The sequence below is a fragment of the Solanum verrucosum genome, unplaced genomic scaffold (genome assembly GCF_900185275.1).
Source record: "Solanum verrucosum unplaced genomic scaffold, falcon-dt-bn FXZP01000217.1, whole genome shotgun sequence".
NCBI lineage: Eukaryota > Viridiplantae > Streptophyta > Magnoliopsida > Solanales > Solanaceae > Solanum > Solanum verrucosum.
Genome location: NW_026020032.1, coordinates 31,783 through 55,143, shown reverse-complemented (window position 1 = coordinate 55,143; position 23,361 = coordinate 31,783). Strand labels below are relative to the sequence as shown.

Here is a 23,361-nt window from a genome sequence, read left to right as displayed (position 1 = left end):
TGTAACTGTTGAACAAATTTTTCATTTAAGTCCTTGAGGTTTGTTGTAAGTCATTAGATTTTACGGATCCTGAAGTGAAGGGTTTCAGCCTTTTCTATTTTCTTATGAGTTCACCTAAATGTTGTGATGCTACTCTGCTACATGTTAGAGAAATGAGAATGTTAGCACCCAAGAGTATGGCCTAGCGGTCAATCAATGAAGCAGGTGAAAACAACAAAAGCGAAAAATATTGAAAACAACAAAAGCGAAAAATATTAAGAGATTTCTTCCCATCTAAGTACCGCTAAACAGAGATACCTGATACCTCTTTGGTTGGAAGAAGCAGGTACTCAGTAAAATGGTCGAGGTGAGCTCGACACCATCAATAACAGCCCATAAAAAAGAACAATGAGAAAGTCACAATATATGTCCATATGCTTGGAACTAAAGAATTCAAGGCACACAATGTATTTCAGTAATCTTTTATCTCTGCCTGCAGTTGAATATACCAGATATCAGATCTGAGACAATGTTTAAAAAGGAAACTATTATTCGACCCTATTCCTTTCTCAAACCTCGAAACCAACACCAGTTATACAACAATATATGCAGAACCCTTTAACTATATGCTCTATACAAATTAAATGAGTAACTAAGCATTTGAAGAAGACAAAAATTGCAGTGGTACATACTATATGACAAACATGTTAACAGTATTGTCAATGTTCCTTGCAATCTTTAACAGGCTTAGCTTCAAACCCTCCTTCCGGTCTCCTCTCAAGTTCATATGGCATGTAAGTACCAAGTATCCTATCCCACGTCACAAAGAAAGGCTGTGAATAGTTATACTTGGTGCCATAAAGCTGGTGATGGATATCATGGTAAGCGGAGTTGTTTTTAAAGAAGATATGGAAGAGATTTCCAGGTAACCATAGTCCGCAATGATCATCAACCGTCTTGATCGTAGCAAATGAGAAAAAGAAGATGGAGGTACGTGGTGACATGCCAGAGACAAGAAAAGCTAGAGCCCCGCCGATTGTGTCAAGAATCAGACCCTCCAAAGGGTGGTTGTACAAAGCTCCAAATGCATACGGAACAATTAGCCGGTGATGTTGAGCATGGATATGTTTGTACAAGAACTTGTTTTGGTGCATGTACCGATGCATAAAATATTGCCAAGTATCTAACATCAACATGGCAACAAATAACTGTCTGCCAAGAACAAAGATTGAAGCGTGTTGATCCCCACCAGATTCACCATCATCTCCTGTGACCTGCGCCATATTAGTAGATAATCAGACACCAAGAATTAATCAAAATACAAACATAAAAATTGACATGATATGGAACAAGAATATGAGAATCAGGTTCATGATTGGAACAAGATACTAAAAGTAGAGAAAACAAGTATGAAAAGTACAACCCCTCATGGTATATACTTGAGTTACTTATCAGAACATACAAAGGTGTACAACTTTTAGCTCATTGATCGGAGATAAATTGTATTCGGTATGAGCTAGCCCTCTACTAATTAAACTGACCTACTTTCCTCTCTTACCAAAGTGAAAGGAAACAAAAGCAGTGCATTAGTTGAGGTCAGGACTCAAGAGACCCAACTAATGGACCACCCATAAAGAGAAGCGCCCACAAATAAAATAAGTTTTGAGCAGAGATTTTAAGGGGATAGATATGAGTTAGGCTACACTTTGCAACTTAGTTTATAGAAGAGATTGAAACTAACTTTGCAAATTAGGCTACAGCCTACACACATAACAACGCAAGCCAAATGTAAGACAAGACCACATTAATGTTTCCTTTTTATATCTCTTCTTTGCAGGTTAGAGAAACGAATCTATCCCTCAATATATCCAAGTTCACATATTGCGGTTGAAAAGATCATCTCACAACTTACTTTAGTCTTTCCATAATTCCAAACATATGTGAAGTAGCACTGTAGAAAGCTTTATTGGGAGGTCACAGTTAGGCCTCCTATTCTCAACTATTAAGCTGCCGTCAACTAACTTTGCAAGACAAATGGACACCAAGAAGAAGGTAGACAACGAAATGCAAAAGAAGAGCAATGATTCCCCATTTTCTTTAGTAAAGGCAGATTAAGCAAATAAAAGCTTATTCTTGATAGTCTCGACATCCTTGTAGACAGTTTCTTTATGAGACGTCTAGTAGTCTTATCCCCAGTATCAGCATCGACAGCCAAGATCAAAACAATGCCGATTGAGCCGCTTTGGCAACCTATTTTCCTAGAAGAGCTTCAAAGTCAACCTTTCTTTATAAATCAAATGACTCAAAACTGAGGTTCAACAGTTTGCATCTAACTTTTACAGAACTCCTATTTTCCTATCACTCAAAGAAAATCAAACCTGCAAGCTTCAGCGTTTCATATAAACTTCCTTATCAAAAATATTTCATATAAAGTTAAAAGATGAAATTTCTGTTCAGATAACTATCGACTATCACTTTTTAGGTTCAAGAGATTTTGAGACACTTCATAACGTAAATTATAATATATAGATATAAAACACTCCACATAAGTAGCCTTGAAGGCTTGTCAAGGCAGGAAAAAAAGAAATTTACACACTTTGTGATTGACTAACACAAGAAGTTATACTTCTTGCTCTTGTACTTCAATTGAATTTGTTTATTCTGTGCATGAAGGATTCTCTACCTCCACGAGGTAGTGACAAGGTCTGCGTACACTCTACCCTCCCCAGACCCCACCTAGTGGGATTTCACTGGGTATGTTGTTGTTGTTGTTGTGCATGAAGGATTCATCTAAATGATAGGTAAAACAAGTGAGAAGTGGATTAACATCCAAATAAAGCATTGTATCATAGTTCCTCTGACAAATGACTCCTTTACCAAAAATGTATAAAAATAAATATTAAGAAAACGTTAAGGACTAAGGTAGAACAATTTTACCATCCATCTATCGGATGGATTCTAGGATCACACACACAAGCATAAAAAAGCTCCTCCCTCAAGTTCATGAATATAATTCAAAATGTTTGAAATCTGCCTAACAACAGATAATATTCAATTTGAAATCCAACAACATTTGCCTAGCAGTGCCAATTCGGACAAAAGAACTTATTATTACACCGCCATCGCATTTAAATATTCCCCTATCCATGACTCACCCCGCGTTGTAATACACAACATCCAATTATGAGTTGGCACATATCGTTGACAAAATCATATGACTCACCCCCCCGGTTGTAATACACAACATCCAATTATGAATTGCACATACCGACAAAATCATACACTCATAAATCAAATAATTTCTAAACCTTAAGCCGGCACCAGACATAAGCATTTCATTCCAATCAAAACAAAACCAAACGAGCATATGCATAATAAGTTATCAATATCAACCAAGCTTCAATAGTTAACCATATAAATCCCATGTATCATTACGGTTCACCAAACAAGCATATGGCATAATAAGTTATCAATATTAACTAAGCCTCAATAGTTAACCATATAAATCCTCTGTATCATTATGATGCATAAAAAGAAGACCAAACAAGCATATGCATAATAAGTAATCACATCAACTAAGCCTCAAAAGTTATCCATATAAATCCTCTATATCATTATGATTCATTAAAACTAGACCAAACAAACATATGCATAATAAGTTATCAAATCAACTAAGCGTCAATAGCTAACCATATAAATATCATTATGAGCTTAAAGAAAAGACCAAACAAGCATATGAATAATAATACATCAATACCATCTAAGCCTCAATAGTAAACTATATAAATCCAATGCACCAGGATGCATAATAACCTCCTAAACAAATAAAAATCAAAACTTTGCAGCAAATAGAGATGATCAAAGTAACTAACCGCGAAGAGAACGGTAGCAACAGCAGCCTGAACAATCTGTTGGAGAAGAACACCTTTAACAACCTCTTTTTTTGACACCAAATTCTTCTCATCCTCATCTTTCTTAGAATGCAACCTATAATTATCCATAGTCCCAAGCATTAAATACAATCCTGAATATACCCAATACACAACTATTGGTAAAAATGTTCCCAAAACTTCATCTGACACATATCCTCCCTTCCCCTGTTGATCAATATTCACACTACCCACCATCTCAAAAATACAAAATCCTCACCAAAATATTACCAAGGTCCTTCCTTTATACCTTCTTGAAATTACCCTTAATTGAAAAAACCCAGAAAAGAAACAAAATTGTTCCTTTTTAAATCTTTTATTGAAAATTACCCTTAAAAAAGAAAAATAAATCACTATCTTTTTCAAAGTAGCCTTAAAAGGAAAACAAATAAATACCCAATAAAAGAAAAACTGAGCTTTCTTTCAAACTCTGTAAAAGATTCAAACTTTGTATAAAATTGAAATTAGGGTTTGTAGAGAAAGAGAACAGTGGAGATATATGGTTTGATTGAAATTCTCTTCCAAATAGAATTGGAAGGAATTTCAAACAGCAAAAAATATTCAGAAAAAATTTAACAAAAATAATGAATTTTTCAGAGAGGATATTATTGTTTTGGAAAACTGGACTCCTATAATAACGATCATCAAATTAATTTTATTTATTTATAATGGGTTTTTCTTTGTCGTTGTTATTATCAAATTAATTTAAAAAATAAAATAAAAAAGGAATATTAGGCCCACGACTTTTCAGCGGTGAAAAACTTGCCTTATTCCGCAATTTAACCAAGTCTATAAATCAACTTCTATGATATTTATTACAGTCAAACTTTATTATAATGACCATATTCGTTTGAAAAATTCATAGTTGTTAAAAGTAAGGATTTGTTATACATGTAATTATTATTGATGTTTAAAAAAGACAAACATAACAAGTTTTTTTCTCATAAAATTATTACCATAGGTCCATAATATTATGTGTATGACATTAATATAGTTATTACCATAGTTAGAATTAGCTAAAGTGAAGGGCTCTACATTAAAGGATCATTAAGTTTCATTTTCGGAATTATATATACGAAAAAAAATATCTTGATTAATTATGATTAGACAATAAATAAATAAAAATATCATGTATTCGTTGATTTAAATAAAACTGGCAAAATTTCTTCTTATGGAAATATTGTTTTCATTTTAAAAGAAATAGTGTTTTCCGTTTGAATACACTTGTTTTAAAAAAATCTAAAAAAAAAATAAAATTACTATTTTATTTTAATCAAGTGCCTTAAACAAAGAATAATAATTCTCTAACATTATTAATTTTTAAACTAATGGAGCAGTATGTGCTGTCACTGATGGTTGATATTTTATATGGAAGGTTGACATGTCAGACAAGATAATAAATACAAATAGAAGTATCGCAAGTGATTTTAGGAGGTCGCTCATATGGTATATATTTTTTAGTTTTAAAATTAAAATTATAAAAAAGTGAAACTTTTAAGTAGGGATAAAAAATTATTTTTGTATTTTACTTTTAGTAGTATATCAACATTTCAATTATGTGATGATGACACATAGTAAGATTATATTATATTTTAAGATATAAATTAAAATAAAATAACTAAAATTCCTCAAATTAAAAAAATGAAGGAAATAATTGTTTATTCTTTTTTTTATGGGTGTGGGTTCATCGTGGCTTATGAATTTTATTAGATAGCTTTGTTAAATTTAGGGTCATCCAAATTTGACTTTGGATTTTTGGCTCTATTTGGTCCAAAATACTTCGCCAGTTGGCATTTTTCTCCAATGAGCCGCCAACAAGATTATTATCTACCCACTGCTTATACGTTATCCAAAAAGCTTGATTTTCTAAAAAAAAAAAAACTTTGCAATTTACGGATAGTGTAAAGTATTTTATTTATTGGTATGATATTATTGGCTATAAAAAGTTTTAAAATTATTTCTGAAGCATGCAGTAAAAAATTACTCGCTCAGTCCATCTTTACTTGTTATGAAACATGCAATAGTGAATATTTATTACAAGCTCGTTGAGTTTTTATCAGAAGAAGAAGAAAATAGAGAGATCATTGTTTTCCCAAATGGCATTGCTTAACATGAATTAGTCAAGTCATAAATTTAAAAAATCAAACTTTACACCTTGAAGTTGACGTTGCGTTGTGGAATTTTTGTATTCTAGATGTTGATATTCTTCTTTCAAATACAAGGGTCTCCGATTATGGGAAGCATCCTATTCTATTTAGTATTTACCCTTCCAAAACAAAGTCTCCAATTGTGGAAACATCATTTTCTTTTTTGACCATTTCATCAAGACTAAAAAGATAGGATGACTAAATTAGGATAGGGACACACATGGTAGTTATTGTGTAACAGAGACTATAAATTTATAATAAGATAAATGATTTATGTATTGTAGAAGAATATGGTCACAGCAAACACAATAATTGAGCTATCATAAGCATGTGATTTGATAATTTAACAAGAATAATCTATATCTGTACAGACAAACCTTGCTGTTAAGAAGGATCAATCCAAATAAACATTCATTTTAGTGGCTTACCACTATCTCTTCTTTTTTAAAGGTAAACTATGGTATCAAGAAACCAAAAGGAAATTTCTTCCCAATCATTTTGTCCACTGTTTGAAAAAAATCAACTAAAATTTGTCTAATTGGAAAGGACAATGGAGAATTATGTAGCTTGCACTTTAGTTTCAGGAACTTTCTTCATGAAGTCCAGCCGGGCTTGTTTGGTTTGTTTAGGAGCTACAAGAATAAACACAATTCCCATCAGCACATAAGCTAATGTAACTCCTAAATGGTCTGGGAACTCCTAGTTAATGGATGAAGTATTCGTTTATTTTACCTTTTTGGCTGCTTTGGTTTTTTGATGCAAGGACAGTAGATTTCCATTCCTCGTAAGCATGTTCATCCATGCGTTTACGCTTCTTGTAAGCTGATGACTGCAAAATGGAAGGTTTCAAAAATCAGCAAGAAACGACACAAACTGAGATGTAACTTGTAAGAACTTTAATTGAGTATAGAACTCCAGCACAAAGATTTGTGGAGATTATAACTTGCATTCAATGACGGTTTAGTCCAAGATAAGCCAGTAACCAGTCAAACTCATCGTCTTTTTTTTTCTAATCTAGGAGTTCAAATAAGCATCAATGTGGCTTGCCATATGTCCTCAACAGTAGTAGGGTTGTTTCCTACCATATCTATGCATAACATATAAACAAACAGGTCCTTACATCTGAGTTGAGAGCTTCTGTGTTCCTTATTTATGTTAATTAGTGTTATGGCATCATTAACTAGTAGCAAAATTTAAAAGAGAGCTTCTCATTTACATTATCATCCTCGGATGAATAGCCACCATCTTCAACCCTCCTTTTTTCAGGTAATGCATCTAGCAGTTCTGCATATGCAAATCACTATGTTAAATATGTGTATTGAAAAGCACTAAACCTCATTTTGCTTGTAATAAAGTGAGGAACTTAATTAATCAGCATGTGTTACCTCGGTTCCCCTTCACTGTCTTGGGATCCTTTTTCTCCTTTGATGTCCCAAAAACATCGAAACAAAGATCATTCATTGAGGTAGAAACCTGTATCATTTCAATCCACATAAAAATATTAGAACCATAGTATAGCAAACTGATAGCTTAAGTAAATAAACAATTTGATGATAAAAACAATGAAAAGAAACAAGTAATCAAAGGAGTAAAGGCCTTACATTAGCAAATTCAGGTTCTGATGTGCCACAAAGTTCAATGAGCTTCATTTTATCAACCTTGAGCTGCAAACACAGATGAAGAAAACTATGAGACAGTTCATTCCAATTTATCATGCTGCTACAACTAGTGCAGGACTACCAATGCTTGAAGAGTATATTGAAGAAACCTTGTGTCTTTTTGCGCACAGGTAGAACGCAGCAGCAGTGAACACAGGTCGACTGAAATCAGCACTTGCCCTTCTAGAAGGTGGCAAGGATGTACGAAACCGATCTTTGTATCTGTAAAGGAATTATAATCATCAAAACCTAATTAAGAACTCTCTAACTATTTATATAACCCCATCTAAACTAGAAACTCTAGCATGCTGAAATTCAGAAAGAACAGGCACAGATAGGTCCCAACATGCCAAACCAAATCCCATAAAAAACAATACAAAAGCAGCTTATTCTTGTCCAATTAGGCTCTCAAACATAAGATCAAACAAACATCATAGGCAGGACAATCAAAACAACAAAATATGTAAGTTCATGAGTTCAAAGTAGATGATCAAACTTACAATGATAGACCTTTTTGAACAAAAGGAATGAGCCTGATACACCCAAACTGAATTGCCAATTCTCTAATATCAAGCTTGTTTCTGCAAAGTAAAAAAGAACTTTTCACATCAGCAAGAATCCAACATCTAACAAAGCACCATTTGCCTCCAAAAAGGCATGTACAGATTCACAAAAATGAAAATGTAGAGTGAAACAAAAGCTTAAAAACTCACTTTACTCCAATTCCATTCTGCATTGAAGTGAATGATCTGTTATAAGCCTTCTCCGACATCCCACTCAATTTTATCGCTGTCTGACGATCAAACACTACATCCATCCTACATTTATCACCAGAACATATTACAAATCATAGACAAGTGTCACTCACATCTTACAGCGGCATCAGTACTTCAAATAATTTTGTCTGGATCATTTCTAATAGGAGTACATTCTATTATTTTGATGTAAAACTATAAGTAGACCTATGACTTGGACTATATAAAAAAGGGCAGCCCAATGCACTAAACCTCCAGCTATTACACTACATTTCTACAAGAGGCCATTTCTCCATTTGCAATTATTTAGTACATAAATGAAACAAATATCAAATATAACAAAATCTATATAACCCAGTTACTTGATTAATCAGTACTACAAATTGACATTCAAATCAACCCATTTAATAACCCGACTCTGCACACGCCCAATTTCTATCTATCCAAAAATGAAATAGCAGATTCATATAACAAACCCCCAACAAATTTGGAATACCCATAGTCGACTGATCGTTTTACTTCAACCCTAATTCACCTTGGAACAGAATTCACCCAAACAATCGGAGAAGAAAAACAGAAATTGTACCTACAAGCAGCAATCTCTAAACAAATTATAGCTTTGCAGATCTCCCCCTACAAAAAAAAAAAATCAATCCAAATTCAATTCCATCCAATTCTAATCAAATAAACCTCAATTCCCAGCAACCAATCCATCATATCATTACTTACGACGCCAATGACGGAGGAATCGAACTGTACATCGGCGAGTCGACGGAGCTCGGCGGCTTTGCGAACCAGATGTTTGGTTTCGGTGAGACCAAGCTTTCGGGCGATGTCGGAAAGATCCATTTAATTTCGGGTTTGGGTGATGAAGAGGAAATGGAGAATTTTTCGGGTCGCATTTTGGAGGGTTTAAGGGAAGAAGAAGAAGAGATGGCGGGAATGTTGAATTGCTTGTGTTTCGCTAAATTTCATTTGGCGCGCGCGGGGTGAAGATATGCACAATCTTCATTTCGCGCCAACGGTTATTTTTACTGTGGTAAAAAGGAATATGTGGAAAAGTTAAAAGCAAGGTGTGCGTTCAATTTTTCGTTTTGATTTTACATTGATCGATTTTAATTTGATTTGATTCAATTTTTTTCTTTTTATCTAATTAACTTAATCAAATAGAATAGTTATATTTGTAAGTTGAAAAGGAGTAAAACCTATACATAGAAAAAAGTAATAATATTAAATTTCTTAAATATATATTTTCTAATATAAGTCATGAGTAAAACTTTCAAACACAATACTTAAAAGTTATCAATCCATGTCTAAATATAAAATCTAAAAATTAAATCATAATCAATAAAAAGAGGCGATAACTAAAACAAGTTGAAAGAAGTAAACTCAAACTCCATCTCTTTAACCTAAATTATATTTTAAAGAAATATTTACATAAATATTACGTAATTTGATTTCCTCAATCTTTCGTTTCTTGGCAAGTGTCATAAAAATAATATGAGCTCATTTACATTATCGATCACAATTCACAAGTCCGGATAAAGGAGAAGGGTAGCAATCTCCCCTCTACACCATAAAAGTGAGACGACATACATCTCAACTTCCCCAAAACTCACTTGTAAAATTACACTAGACTTGTTGTTATCGGTACAAACAAATAGCACTGACTGTAATAAAAGTTGAAATACTTGTAGATGAAAATGTTCATTCCAAGTTGAAATATTTGGATCTAGTAAGACATTTGATCACTATAACAACATACCCAACATAGTCCACAGGTGGAGTCTGGGTAGGATGAGGTATACGCAAACCTTACCTCTACCTTGAGGAGGTAGAGAGATTGTTTCCGATAGACCCTTAGCTTGAGAACAGGTTTGAATAGAACTACCCTTAGTCGGGTGACAACTGACAATCAATAACACTGCTAAATCATTTAAACAGGACAGAGATATCTGAAATCATATTCTTAAAGCCAATCTCATATTGTTCCTTCAGCAGTAAAAGCTGCCTTGTATATATAATACTAACCTCCGATACATCACCCGAGTCCTTGACATAACAACCTTTCAGAGGATCATAACCAACCCCGCTACAAGAAACCGAAAAAATATAATAATTCAAAGTACACTTGGGACCTTCCCACTTCTATAGTGCTTGAATACTCTAAGCAACCTGCAGTTTGTCTGATTGATTGTCAGAACTCGTTGCTATCGCAGTATCAAAACAAGCAAGAAAGGAGGATGTCTACGAAGATGTCTCTGTTAATTCTTCATCGAGGCCACTCTCTTGAATCAGCTGTTAACATTCAGAAGAATTTAGATTAGGACAGTTAAAGATATATTTCCTATGACAGAAGAGACTTGACGGATGATAGGCTGCAGTTTGAAATACCAAGGAGCCAGCTCGCTCATATGCTTCCATTGCTTTAGGATCATCCTCGTCTGCATAGCCCACTTGCAATATCCGGGGACCATTCACTGACCAAAATGCTCTTCTGCCTGCTTCCTGCAATCAATTCAAGCATATCATACAGTCGCCTACGGAATCATCCATAGCAGAAGGAAAGCTTCCCCGGACAATAAAATCTGTCGTTTCATAGGACAAACACAGCAGCTAGCAAGTAGAAGGGCTTCGTGAACTACTAATGGTACAATGTATGGCGATCTGACAGATAAGAAGAAATGATCAATTCATACACAAAAGATTTCCTTTAAACTTATATGGATTAAAAACAAAGAGTGCTGTTCTTGGACAACCATCCTCTACAATTGGTCAAAAACTTTTTTTGTGTGTGTGGTTATAGTTTAAGTTCCAAAAAGTGAAGAATGGCTTGATTAAATGGTTTCATTACACAGAAAGATAGCTGCTTTCTATCCACACATCTAAAAGTAAAACACTTTTGAGATAATTAACTATGTAGTGTTAGAGGAGCTACTATTTCAGGTGGCTGGATATAAACTCCGAACTTGAAAAGCTATAATATGTGCTGCTTATTATCACAGCTGTAAGGGTTAAGATAAGCAAACGAAGCACATACAAAGAAACTGTTCAGACTATACCTGTAATATGAGCAAATAAATAGCCTCTAGCGCCTGTACACGAATTTCAGGATCAGTAACGGGTTCTCGTTCAATTGAGAGTGCACTTGCAAGCTCTAGTGGCATTTTCCGAGTGTCTTCCTCACTATAGACCTGTCAGAAGTTGGACCATAAGAAAATACTCAATTCAAATGGAAAGGAATATGGAGAACTGAGACAAGAAAATTAAAGTTTTGACATATTTGTAACAGCGAGCTACAGATAACTGGGAAGGAGACAAAGCAAGAAAGTAAATAATATAGAGCGCCAAAAAGGTAGAAAGAAGATATGTTCCGTCATGGAAGATATTTTAAACTTGATTGAAAATCTAGATCAAGCCTTTTTAGCCTTTACCCAAGCAGCGAACCAAACAGAAATGATTCTCAGCGCCATCTGCGCCTTTATTCCCATTTGAAATTTATTCTCTTTGCTCCTCACTAACTTTGTTTTTCTATTGAATTGGGTCTTCTAAGGCCTTCAGGTTACCAGATTAATGCTTAGCACACTCAGTCAGCAAACCATTCCCTTTTGTGTACATTAAGTAATGACACACACTTATAACAAGAATACACATAGTAACTCTCGGTATACTTGTTGAAAGAAATCTTTGTTGACAGTCCTTGAACAAAGATGGGAGCTTTCCTATTTCATTCAAATAAGAACCATTCACCTTATGGTCAGAATGAATTCTCGATGACAAACAACATTTCTTAGTTTTCGGATTTCACATTATCTGGTTGAACTTATCTATTTCGTCACTTGTTTGAGGTATTTCAATCAGAGAGAAAGAACAATTAAATGACAGATCTCCATCGAGCATAATAATACTGACCTTGAGATGATGGAAAAAATAGTTTTACAGGTCTCTAACAAGTTCTACGAAACAGAAACAAAGAAGTGTGATATGACAGTAAAAAGCAAAGACACATCCATTCTTTCAAGTCCTAATTACAGATAGATTTGAAGTGTACTGCAGAAATAAATGAATTATTGTTGACATCTTCCTTATATAGGTGAAAGTCACCTTATTTCCAGCAACAGGCAGGAGCAGAGCTGGCCATAAGAATTCAGAAATCAGAAGCAAATTTTGCAGCTGATTCTCCGCTTCAAAGCAGCAGTTGCGGATGGTTCCTGCGACCTATATCCAAAATCAGTGCACAATTTTTTCCTCCTAAACTTTTGCTTATCAAATGATTGTAAAAGAAAGTTTTTAAATATACGATAAAGAAGCTGGATCAAGCCAAATTGCTCAGTCTAGAAGGCACTAATTACATATATTAGTGTTCGATGACAGAATTTGAAACATTTCCATTTTTTTTCATTTTGAATTCAAATACTTAATTTTAAAGCAGAAGTCCATATATTCATGAAAATAGCCATCTTGAACTGAAAATATCCTACCACATACCCCTCTCTTTCGCAACAAGCTCTTAGAATCATTCCGGACTATTTGCTTTAGTAGGCATCGTTTTTGATCAAGCAGAAGCTTTCTCCCATCTTCCTTCTTAGAAATGTTGACAAGTATAGAAGCCACATGTTCAAAGGGATCAACTGATCACAAGGGAAAAAGAAATATGTGGTAATAACGACAAAGATAATAGATACTACGGAAAGTTAAGCCAATAATTTCTTGTTTGAGTTAAACATGCATCATGTTGGAGATATATTCAAGTTAGGATGTCTTCACTAACAACTTAAGTTTTCCGATGAGATGGTCAGACATTTCAACACATCGCATGCCAAAAGATACTTTTTATGTACTAGAATCTTGAAATAATATATTTTGCTATGCCTTCAACTTCCCCTAAGCAAGTAAATGTTGAGAAAAAGCTCTGTCATGATTGAAGGTAGAAGCCCAGAACAGAATCCAACTAGCATTATCGTAAAACAGACAGACTTTACACATAATTGCTCATCCACAGTGGAACACTTTCTAACCAAGTCTTGTAGCACCCAAAATTTAGTGAAGTACTTCAATCATAAAAGATTCTTCCTCCCCATAAAGTCTGCTAAGTCTCTTGCTTCTCAATCGAGGATTCACCTTTTCTCATAAAACACAGAAAATCACATGACGCACATCTGGTCAAATTCAATGCTTAGTGGACCAAATTACGGATAGAACTTGTGCTCCAGGTTTCAAGGCTTTTGGGTCAATCCTTTAAGTAGATAAGAAATCCATGAAAAATTACAACACTGATTTGTTGACTTAGATATTTTACCATTCTCAGAAAACAAATTATTGACTAAGATTTGTTATCCATCTTAAGCAGACTAAGGTGAATTTAAGTCGAGTTCTCTAGCTAGGCAATCAATTCAGCTCAAGTAACCAATTTGGAGGGATGATCAGGAAACAAGCACCCTCCAGGTTCTCACTTTCTGTACAAGCTAAGCAGGGGGTGTATCTGAGTTCAGCTGTAATCGTTTCATTTTCGCTCTTTGTTCTAGGGACCAGTTGTCAAGGGCGCGCTCAAGCCCTGAAGTAAGGCTCAAAACGTGTTGAACGCTTCACCTAGCTTAATGTGCGCTTCAATGACGTCATCAAGGTTCTAAGACAAACTTTCCTTGCCAATGAGCCTCTTCTAAAGAGACGACACTAAACAAATGATATTTCACTTTATCATAAAAAAAATTGAATTTCCTTGTTCATATATTTGTCGTTCATGCTTATAATTATTAGTCTTGGACAAAACATATATATTTGTATTTTTTTCTCACTTTGTGCATTTTTTCATCACACTTTATTTGCGCTTAAAGACCCAACGGACCTTAGAGCTTTTTTTGTGCTTGATAACAGTGTCAGGGACTAAAGTATCAAAGCACTTAAATGCACAAAACAATCAAACTAGATAAAAGGGAAAAAGAATGATAATTGAACATACCTTTTCCCTCACAGGAGGACGAACAAAATGATCTCACAAGTTTCATGACATATAAGCCATGCATCTTCTCATCTGCAGACTGCCAATCACGGAAAGCAATCAGCATAATAAGCATAAGAAACCAATATTTTTTAATGACACTGTAAAAGAAATCGGTATTCAACTTAGCCATATTAATTGTGGAGAACCAATGACTACAACCTAACAGCAGGTAGAAAGTGTACGAAGTGCTTTAAGATATCTATGGAACTCTTCTTGTTCCTCTAGAGTCTCTCAGTCTTTAAATTTTCTTCAATTTCTGTACAGGCATTTTTTAATTTCTTTCTTCAGCCATTCAATGACCACAGAAGAGGGAAATGCAGAATCAAAACCTAATATTTGCGAAGTTGTCCCATTCTATTTACAAATGGGAAGGTTAAGTGTGGAAACTTTCCTCCATTATTGATCAACTTAAAAAAGATACAAAACACTATTTTGTAATTTATCTAACAGTGTATAAACAAGAATAATGACACATATTAGTAGCTTCAAAGTTAAACTTGCCGTAAACAAGAACTTAAGGAGAGTTGATAAGACCATCAAGAAAATGTGGTGATAATCCCTGCAATTATGTTTTGGTGTTTGTGGACGGAAAGGGATCAAAGATGTTTGGTGGAACCTCAATACTCTCAAAGCCAGATGTTTGCTTAATCTTTTTTGTTGGACGAAGTTAACTTGGCCATTGTTTGGACACACTTTGTTGGCCCCCTAGTTTTAGTTTGATACATTGTAAAGGCCAAAGGGGCTAATAATCTTGCACTTCATTTCTTTTGTAGTTTTGCATCTACTAGTACCTTTTTAATGAAATGCCTTAATTCATAAAAATAAAAATAAAAAAAGAAAGAGGCATTTAAAGCGTTAGTGCAAAAAAAAAAGGATGAGAATTAACCTGAAGCAAAGAATCAATACCAGCATCCAGCTGTGTGAGATTAACAAGGAGCATAATCAGCAGACTTGTGATTTCACAATCTTGCTTGTACAAGGTCTCCATCGATGTCCTAACCATATGCATCTCAACCATCTTACCTGCCAACTCTGGCTTTTGTGACAGATTTACCAGTGCTTGAGCCGCAGGTTCAGAAACCACCTGAATGGTATTTTTGATACAAAAAAAGAAATTAAAAAGGCCTTCTGGAGGCTACTGCATAGTATAAGTATCAATACACGAAAAATATTACATACATGTCAATAAATTGAGTTTGATAAAAGAACTCAGGAAGACAAACCATGGTCATGGTATGAATTAATCAACAATAAATTTCTCAAAGTTTTGGACAATTGGTATGCAACGAAAACAAGGGCTTCACAAGAAAGAAAGTGATACCATATGTGTATCCATCAATTTGGAAAGGTTCATATTTTCAAGAGATCTCATTCAGCTTCGTCTTGTTCTAGCTCATAACGTTATGCTAGGAATGATTTTTTTTTAAAAAAAGGTTTTGTGCACAGTAATTTTTTGGCATAAAGTCTTTCTAAAAAATATTGTAATAAAGTGTTTGCGAAAATTAAGTTAATTTTGCATAGTGAACCTCGGTACTATAACATAATGCTTGTTTCTTATCTTTTCAAAAGTCATATTTAAAACACCATTTCTATAGCAGTGAGTTGGTGTTTGCACAGTGAACTTTGGTGTTTTCAAAAGTCTTTATTTTTTCTTCAAAAAAAGGGAAAAAGAGAAGTTTCTAAATCATTGCTCTATCACCATGTTAGGATATGGATGGTTATGCATAGTGTACACAACTATCAATATTAACAACAGCAGTTCAAGTTTACACAGATAAGAACCAATCCCTCCTTCCAAATATCAGATCTATTTTGACCTTGGTAAGATTCTTTAAATGTTACAGAAAATATTGCAACATCCAGCCATTGTAACAGTTAAAAAAAATCTTTTTTATTTACGAATTTTCTGTTGTGGGGGGGTTTCCAAAAGTTGAAATGTTACTTATGACTCTGAAGAAAAGGGATAATTTGTTTAACTTTTTTTGTCCCAAGCATCCAACTTTATTGGTGTAATCACACATCTTAGAAGATACTGGTACCTTTTTTTCACCAAGAAGGCGAGACAGAGAGGGAAGCACGACGTTAGAATACTTGCCAAGAGATTCCAAGCCATCCTCAGAACCAGTATAATCACGAACAATATCAACCGCTATTTTTTTCACCTAAAACCATTGTTCATTCAAACATACATACACCAAAAAACTCAACAATACAAGTATTGAATTCAAAGCAATTAGCTGTCACATGAAAAAGGTTGCACATTGAAAAATTCTAACATCTGTTTTTTTTTTGGTGGGGAAACACACTGCTTTTTTAACCTACAGCATTGTTCAACATGCACACTGGACAAATAAAGCCCAAAAGGTTAACCACAATCCAGTTCCACATTAGAAATCTAACAAAAGATTCTTACTTTTTTTGACGGTTACTTTTTTCACCAAAACCATAGCTCAAACATATACCAAGAAGCTCAATAAAACGAAAAAAAACTAAAAGCAAATCATCTCTGACGAGAAAAGTTCACCCACAAGTTAGTTCTTAATCCTAATTTAAAATTTATCCAAAAAGATACTTCCTTTATTTCAAAAAACACTAATCTTTAAACATACATATCCAAAAGTTCAAACCCATTAAATAAAGACGAAAAGGGTTCAAATCCATTACACTCCCATGTTAAACAATTAAGAGACTAAGCTACTTTTTCACCAAAATATCACTCTTCTAACATATATAGTTACAAGAATGACTAGTACTTGACTAAAAACCCAAATCAATTAACTGTAAAACGAAAAGGGTTCGTCCCAATCGGTACTAATTTAATTTTTAAGCAAAGATACTTCCTTTTACATCAATCAATCAAATTGAAGACAAGCGAAAAGGGGAAAAATCAAACAAATTGTACTCAATAACATACAAAAGGATTAAAGGGTATAAGCTTATGATACTCACTGGAGGAGAAGGGGCTGAGAGAAACCCAATCAATTCTTCTAGCTCCGTCGCCATTTGATTTGATACTTTCCTTCTTCACTTGGCGGCAGTTCTTCGCTGCTCTACTGATGGTTAGCTCTGTTTTTCACATTCAGGTTATAAGGGTACGACGTCGTTGCGTTCGGAAGAGCCGTTTGGTCCTTTGTATTATTGCGGCCTAATCCATCGGTGACCCCCCTAAAGTTGACATCAATTTTCACTTAAACATCTCAACTAAGTTTTGTTCGTTTTAGACACCGCATGTCATGTTGTATTGTATCATTTTGACACTTTTTTCACAATCAACAAAAAATTTAAAGGTAGTGTAACTCACTGGCCGATGAGTCGATGACGTGTCAAAGTACCAAATTAAATGAAAACATTTGTCATTTGACACCAAAACAATTCTTTAACAATGAATTTTGAATAAAACTAAAAATTAGCCAATGAATCAACGACACTTGGCATTTTTCTCCAAATAATTATTAAAGAGGATTAAATTATTTTTAAATTACTTTGCAGAACTCCCCCACCCACCCACCCCCGACCCTAGTCGTCTTCTCCAGCAAATTAAACCCAACCCCCTTCGTCTTCTCCTCCGACCGTCGTATCTCAATGCTTTTTAGTATTATTAGTAGGAGGATTCCATTATACACTAACAAAATGGTCATTTTCTCAACTTCTAAACTAAGGACTGCCATTTTAATGAAGAATTGAGATAGTAATTAAGGCCAAATATCACACAATCAATGGTCAAATCTACAACTGCACTTTTTAGAAGCTATGAAGAGTGATAAGCTTAGAAGAATATCAGTAGAAAAAATTGTTAGTGAAGCCGTAATGACGACTTTCAACCACATAATTTGAACTGTCATGATTTAACAATAAAATTCTTCACCAATTTGACCATCAAATCTAATCCACGTAGAGATGTGTTAGTCAACTCTAAAATCACTCTCCACACTTTTCACCATTGAAGGACCTTACGGTAGGAAAAATGGTGGCCAAAAAATAGGAAAGAAGAAGGAAAATTTAAATAAAAATTGGCTAAAGATGCCTTTCACGCACTTTTTATAAGTGCATTACACTCACCATATCATGTCAGCAAAAAGTGTCAAAATGACACAATGGGACCTGACACAAGGTGTCTAAAATGAACAAAGTCTAGTTAAAGTGTTTAAATGAAAAATTGTGTCAACTTTAAGGGGCCACCGATGAGTTCAGCCTATTATTGCCAATGAAACTTCAATTAAGCAAATTGTGTACTATTGGTCCCTAAGTTAACAAAACTAACGAAAGTAGAAAAAAATAATAGAATACTAATGTGAAAACCGAGAGAGGTAAAAGCTTGTCAATTGGATCAAGGATGAGGAAGGTAAGGTGTTGGTGGACGAGACCTCTATTAAGTAAAGGTGGCAAACGAAAAAAAAGGGGACAAAGGCATTGTGTTGTGTGAATTGACGCATTCTGAAAGTTTTCATGAATTTTGAATATTGTAGGTGTTTTAAAGTTGAGGAGGTTAGACGTGATATTAGTAGGATGAGCAGGGGAAGATGATTCATGTCGGGGCGATCAACTACTGAAGCAATATCCATCTTGTGCGGAGACTAGTGGAGAAATATAGGGAAAGAAAGAGGAACTTACACATGATGTGTTTATTGATCTTGGGGTCCATGACAAAGTTCTGAGAGATGTCCTCCGAAGGTGTTTGGAGGCTAAAGATGTTCCGATGGTTTATTTATGGCAATAAGGGACATGTATGATGGATTCAAGACTCGAATTAGAATGGTGAGAGGAGACTCAGAGCACTTCCGTGTTGAGATGGGCTACATCAAAGATCATTTGTATTGGTGATAGATGAGTTGATGTTGTCTATTCAGAATGAGGTGCTATGGTGTATATTATTTGCGGATGACATAGTACTGAGAGATAAGACGCGGGATAGAGTTAATAAGAGGTTGGAGGTTCGGAAACAAACTCTAGAGTCCAAGGGTTCAAATTGAGTAGGATCAAAATGAAATATTTGGAGTGCAAATTCACTAATACGTTGAATAAAACCGACTTGAAAGTGAGACTTGTCACACAGACTATTCCCAAGAGAGAGTTTTAAATATGAGATCATGCATTAATTAGTATAACCACTGTAACAAATTATTAACTATTGTTTCTTAAGGCGTGCAGAGTATAAATGTATAATTCAAAGTAAACATAAGTAAGTCCAAATCTCATTAAGCACAAGCCTACCGACAGTGGATTAAAAGCTCAGATCAGTACTAATGTGAAAACATCTGCAAGATAAAATGCACAACTATTGATTCACATTTCTCTCTCAAGAAAATACGAAATTCAAGACCCATTTTATATTAGTATCTTAAGCAAACAACATTCCGTTTCTGAAATAGTGAAATTTGCATATCCTGAATGTTTAGACGTCAACAACATCTACTTTCAAAAATAGTGGAATGAGTTAATACACACTACAAACTAAGAACATACAAGTCTTAAAATTGATTAGACAGGCACCAACAATGATTAAAATAAGAACACACTACTTGTAAAAAGAGATCTGAATGGTACTATATCTTTTTTAAAAAAATTATGTATTGTCGATAACACATGTAAACGTGATTATTATTATGAATCGACAACGTTAATAATTATCGCAACTAGGCACGATTCAACCGACAGAGGGTTAAACTCATAACACTATTCAAGTGCAATGACGTTTCAATAAAATGATATAAAAGCTAAATTTTAACTTCAAACCTTAAAATATACACATAGGCCGTTCATATTAAGATTAAAACAGGGGAACACATTGGTCTTATACATAACAAATATAAACCACTGATGAACTCAGTCGGTTTGATTGTGGTGGGAGTCTCTGTGCCTTTTTTTTAGGAAGGCTACCGTAAATGGACTATGCTTGCATTAATATGCGCTACTAGATCAGCATTGTTTGCATCTCTATTCTTCGACCATTGTCGGTGGATTATGGAATGGTCAGAATGTTGTGTAGCTTTTCGTTTAAATTATCTTATGATCCAATACATACCTCAGTAGGGAAGTGGGTTAGAAATTTTGTAGCATGTGTTTGTGTTATTTTTCGGAAACATTTAGTTGATATTAGCTCAACTGATGTCTGCCTAAGTCTCAAATTTCTAGTGTCGTTCCACAGCCGCACCCGCTCAGGCATTATCCCGCTGCTCTTCTATCTACCCTCACACGTAATAAAAGACTCCAAACTCTCTTAAACAAGGTGTTCAGTTTACATATTCCCGTTGATGTTACATGTATTGTGTAAATCAAATTCAAACTTTCATGTAGTCTTTTATGTGTTCAATCCGTAATTGTCTAGTTGAAAAATAAAATACACATAGGTAAAAAAAATAAAAATTAATGTGACTTTTTTTTGTTTTTCATAATTGTTATTTTTGGAACTATTATATTTCACAACTATAGGTTACCTACATAAATAATTGTGTTGAATTTAAAATGTAATGGGTGCTTAAGCACCTATAACTTGAATGTAGATCCGTAATTGATATTAAACATGTATTTTAATATATTATCTTGAATATTATTATAAAAATATTATTTATTACTGTAACTTCTAAAATATTTTTGTTAAAAAGTGATCATTTTTCTTTTCATTTTTCAATGTACATTTTATACTCTCTCTTTTTTTTTTTTAAAAAGTTACATTCTATATTATCAAAGAGAAAATAAAATCATAAATTTTACAATTTAAATTTTCTGAGGTCGTAGAATTTGAGGCTACAAAGGACTTTACTACGAAAGCATTTACAAGACAAAATTATTGTGTAAATATTGATGCACATCTCTCATAAAAACAAGAAATTCAATTAACCCACTTTTATTGATGGACATCTGAATTGAAATGAATTGGTAAATTCTCATTTAATGTTCACATTTCTACTATATACTAGATACAAAAGTCCGGGTAAGTCCGGACCAATATATATTACTATATTTGTTGTAATTTATATGATTTTGTTGTTAATTATTTTTATAATATTATAAACGTACTTTTCAAATAATATATGTGATACATGTGATTTTTTGAGAGTTAATCAATTTAAGTACATAATTTTAAAATAATATTTTTCCTATCCCAATTTGTACATGACACATGTGAAATTTCGAGAGTTAATCAATTTTTCAACATGTTTTTAAATACTTTAAGTTGTATTTTATTGTATTCTTAACACAATTTTTAAATAATATATGTTACTCGCGTTATCCCAATTTATGTGGCACATATGAAATTTCTAGAGTTAAATACATTTTAATATGTTTTCTGAGACTTATTTTAGAATACAAATTTGAAAAGCCTTCTTTTCTTTTTCAAACTTATGTATCTAGTCAAATACTGTTACTAAAATTGGAATGAACGTAGTATTAAATTTAAAATTTATATTTCTCATTAATTAGATCAATAATTTACATTTCTCATTAATCCTAATTTAATAATTTACATTTCTCATTAATTATTAATTATAAGAAGTTGGAATAAACAGTAGCAAACAAAGATAATGAAGAAAGTGAAGAATGGCTTTAAGTATTTTTAAAAGGCACAAAAATGTGACTTTATTTACGGAAAAGTACAAAACAACTAAAGTAATAAAATACAATATTAAGGGTAAAATATAAATTGATAAAGTACTGAAGTTGTAGCACTTCAAGGATCCTAAAAAAGCAGCAGAATATGGCTTTATTTACAAAATTGTACAGGATAAGTGAAGTAATAATATAGTATACCAAGGGCAAAAATATAAATCTATTTATATACGTGCGGAAACCACACAGCTGATGCAGACATGTTGACGAGCTGTGTGGTTATCCCGACTTATATATTAGTAGTCGATATATATGTGCTATTTACAAATCACAATGAATGATTTTGTGTAATTTATTGAACCGACAATATTTGACGTTAGGTCTCATGTAAACATGCGATATGATTTTTTTGTAATGACAACTATATTTATTCATCACCTGTGCAAACATTACAAAATCAAAGCAGTTCAAGCTCGACGACTTGTCTCGGTACATCCACATCCCCTCTTATATAGTTTCAATCATTTTCTTCTTTCAAAAGTTACATTTTATCCATCTTTCAAAAGGTACATTCAGAACATCCCCTTAATCTAAAGCGATATGGAATTAGATTTATATGAGGTCAACATTTTGTTTTGATATGTGATTTGAATTTCTATATTATATATTTTATCATAAACTTGAAAATCCACAAGTTTTGAAAATGATTAAAAAAATTCAAATCTTAAACGATCTTACCAAATGAGTAAACCATAGTTTATAAACAAGATGTCTAAATATCCTAAGGTGTTGCATTAATAAACCACATATCTCCATATTCCTAATAAATGTTTGCCACCAACATGGATTGTGGTGCACTGGTGGGAGCAGTGGCGGGGCCAAATTTTTTATCAAGGGTGTTCAGGATTTTTTTTCTTTCTAATAAGTGAGTAAATATTATTTGTTTAACCTAGAAATTCTACAATGAACAATCCCAACATTTGTCGATATAAAAAACAAACAATCGTGTTTTTTTCTTTTTGATGCATTGATTTTATATGATAAAAATATATGATCATTGTATATAAAGTGAAATATTGATTAAACAAATGCGCCTAGCTTTACGAAACATAAATCATACTCTAGCAGAGATTTTTTTTTTCTTAAAAAAAGAAGAAGATAAAACACATGTATCGATTTTAGCTTTGGGTTTAAAGTTGTTAACATATATAAACACAATTTTTAATGAAAAATGTTGGATTTTTTTGTTTTCACCCTTTGACTAAAGTGCATTATATCCTAGACAAAATTAGAAATACATGATATCTAAATATATAAATTTCAAAATTAAAATAACTATTCATA

General features: G+C 33.5%; 3 protein-coding genes across 3 annotated transcripts; all 3 read right to left on the bottom strand.

Moving 5' to 3' along the window:
• Positions 1-424: 424 nt before the first annotated feature.
• On the bottom strand, positions 425-4,546 carry LOC125821517 (sphinganine C4-monooxygenase 1-like). Its single transcript, XM_049500936.1, has 2 exons — positions 3,852-4,546; positions 425-1,253 (listed from the first exon to the last, which is right to left on the bottom strand). Exons 1-2 carry the CDS (start codon positions 4,104-4,106, stop codon positions 699-701), a joined length of 810 nt encoding a protein of 269 aa, XP_049356893.1. The 5' UTR covers positions 4,107-4,546; the 3' UTR covers positions 425-698.
• A 1,810-nt stretch (positions 4,547-6,356) lies between these two features.
• LOC125821516 (origin of replication complex subunit 6) lies at positions 6,357-9,400 on the bottom strand. The gene is made up of 10 exons (XM_049500935.1): positions 9,198-9,400; positions 9,055-9,101; positions 8,427-8,531; positions 8,214-8,294; positions 7,824-7,935; positions 7,657-7,719; positions 7,441-7,528; positions 7,272-7,339; positions 6,788-6,884; positions 6,357-6,687 (listed from the first exon to the last, which is right to left on the bottom strand). The coding sequence occupies exons 1-10, from the start codon at positions 9,315-9,317 to the stop codon at positions 6,614-6,616; spliced, it is 855 nt and encodes a 284-aa protein (XP_049356892.1). The 5' UTR covers positions 9,318-9,400; the 3' UTR covers positions 6,357-6,613.
• A 1,060-nt stretch (positions 9,401-10,460) lies between these two features.
• Positions 10,461-17,550, bottom strand: LOC125821510 (uncharacterized). Its single transcript, XM_049500930.1, has 9 exons — positions 17,419-17,550; positions 16,509-16,631; positions 15,356-15,553; positions 14,428-14,506; positions 12,957-13,099; positions 12,573-12,686; positions 11,531-11,662; positions 10,863-10,976; positions 10,461-10,766 (listed from the first exon to the last, which is right to left on the bottom strand). The coding sequence occupies exons 1-9, from the start codon at positions 17,470-17,472 to the stop codon at positions 10,716-10,718; spliced, it is 1,008 nt and encodes a 335-aa protein (XP_049356887.1). The 5' UTR covers positions 17,473-17,550; the 3' UTR covers positions 10,461-10,715.
• Between the last annotated feature and the right edge of the window lie 5,811 nt (positions 17,551-23,361).